The 1,365-nt window shown below is 51.8% G+C and overlaps 1 protein-coding gene across 2 annotated transcripts in view; it reads right to left on the reverse strand.

Moving 5' to 3' along the window:
* Positions 1-909, reverse strand: part of LOC108301929 (zinc finger protein 724) — a 36,967-nt gene extending 36,058 nt beyond the window's left edge. For both annotated transcript variants that reach the window (XM_017525300.2, XM_037737413.1), the window contains exon 1: positions 716-909. In XM_017525300.2, coding sequence (XP_017380789.1) covers positions 716-718 — 3 coding nt within the window. In that variant the 5' untranslated portion in view covers positions 719-909. The remainder of the gene's footprint in view (positions 1-715) is intronic.
* Between the last annotated feature and the right edge of the window lie 456 nt (positions 910-1,365).

Genomic DNA, 1,365 nt, shown 5'->3' on the forward strand with positions numbered 1-1,365 from the left:
GTAGCTGGGATTATAGGCATGCGCCACCACACCCGGCTAATTTTCTATTTTTAGTAGAGACAGGGTTTCTCCGTGTTGCTCAGATTGGCCTGGAACTCCTGACCTCAAGTGATCTGCCTGCTTCGGCCTCTCAAAGTGCTGGGATTACAGGCATGAGCCACCGCGCCCGGCCATTTTTGTATCTTTAGCAGAGCTGGAGTTTCGCCATGTTGGCCAGGTTGGTCTCGAACTCCTGGCCTCGGGTGATCCGCCCGCTTTGGCCTCTCAAAGCGCTGGGATTATAAGGGTGAGCCTCTGCAACCGGCCTGCCGTACATTTTTAATAGAAGAAAAGACGAACTCGAAAGGCGGCGGACTAAAGCTCTTCCCATTCATGAACTCGCACCCGGATTCAGAATTCTCCCCTGAAGACCCTGCCGCGGTTCCTGTACAATCTGAGAGAGACGCAGCGCTGCGGGTGCAGAGCTGCCCAGAGAGGGATCCAGGCCAGGGCACAGTCACTACGCAGGGAAGAGACAGGACGCCCGGGGACCCGGCTGTCAGCGCAGCCGCCATCTTATGGCTGAAGGGGACTAAGGCCGAGCTGGGCAAGGAGAACTCGGGGCGCAGATTGTGGAGCTGACTGCTGGGAGGCCTGAGTCCGCCACGGCCACTTCCCACTGGTTTTTCAACCAGTCCCTCCCTCTCTCTCTGGGTGTCGGACCCGGCACTCTCACCATTTCTAGGCTTCCAGGGGGTCCTGGCGTCTTAGCTGTGGATCTCTCAAAACCTGCAGGTCACTGGGCCTCAGAGGATGGGCCTCTAGGAGCAGAGGACACAGAGAAGTGAAGACGAAACCTGAAGCTCCGGCTCCAGCAAGAGACAAAGGCCCCGCCAAATTCCGGAAGCCGCCCTGTCCTCTCCAGCTGCGTGCCTGATTGGACGATTCCAAGCTTAGCGTCTCTGATTGGAAAACGTTTAAGGCCCCGCCCCTTCAGGACTTGAGTGACAGAATATGTGACCAAATGCTGGGCGGAATGAAGAAAGAGTGACAGCCTAAGCTGCAGCGTTTTCAGGCAGGGCTTGCTTCCTGAGCTGAGCCAGGCCCACTCCAGAAGGTATTTGCATTTAAACTCGTGTAGAAGGTCTCATGTATTTATAAATAATACACTATATGGCTATTCACAAATGAAAAATATATAATAACAATTATTTTTAAATTTCAGCTTTTATGATCTTCCTGGCTTCCGGCATTTGAACAAGCAGACTGAGATTTCGAAAAGGAGGCAATCCTCTGAAATCAAATATAAGCCACATCTGAATTTTAAATTTTCTAGTGGCCAAACTTTAAAAAGAAACAAGAAAAAGGTGGATTTGATTGTAACAA

Source organism: Cebus imitator, unplaced genomic scaffold (assembly GCF_001604975.1).
Source record: "Cebus imitator isolate Cc_AM_T3 unplaced genomic scaffold, Cebus_imitator-1.0 Scaffold38, whole genome shotgun sequence".
NCBI lineage: Eukaryota > Metazoa > Chordata > Mammalia > Primates > Cebidae > Cebus > Cebus imitator.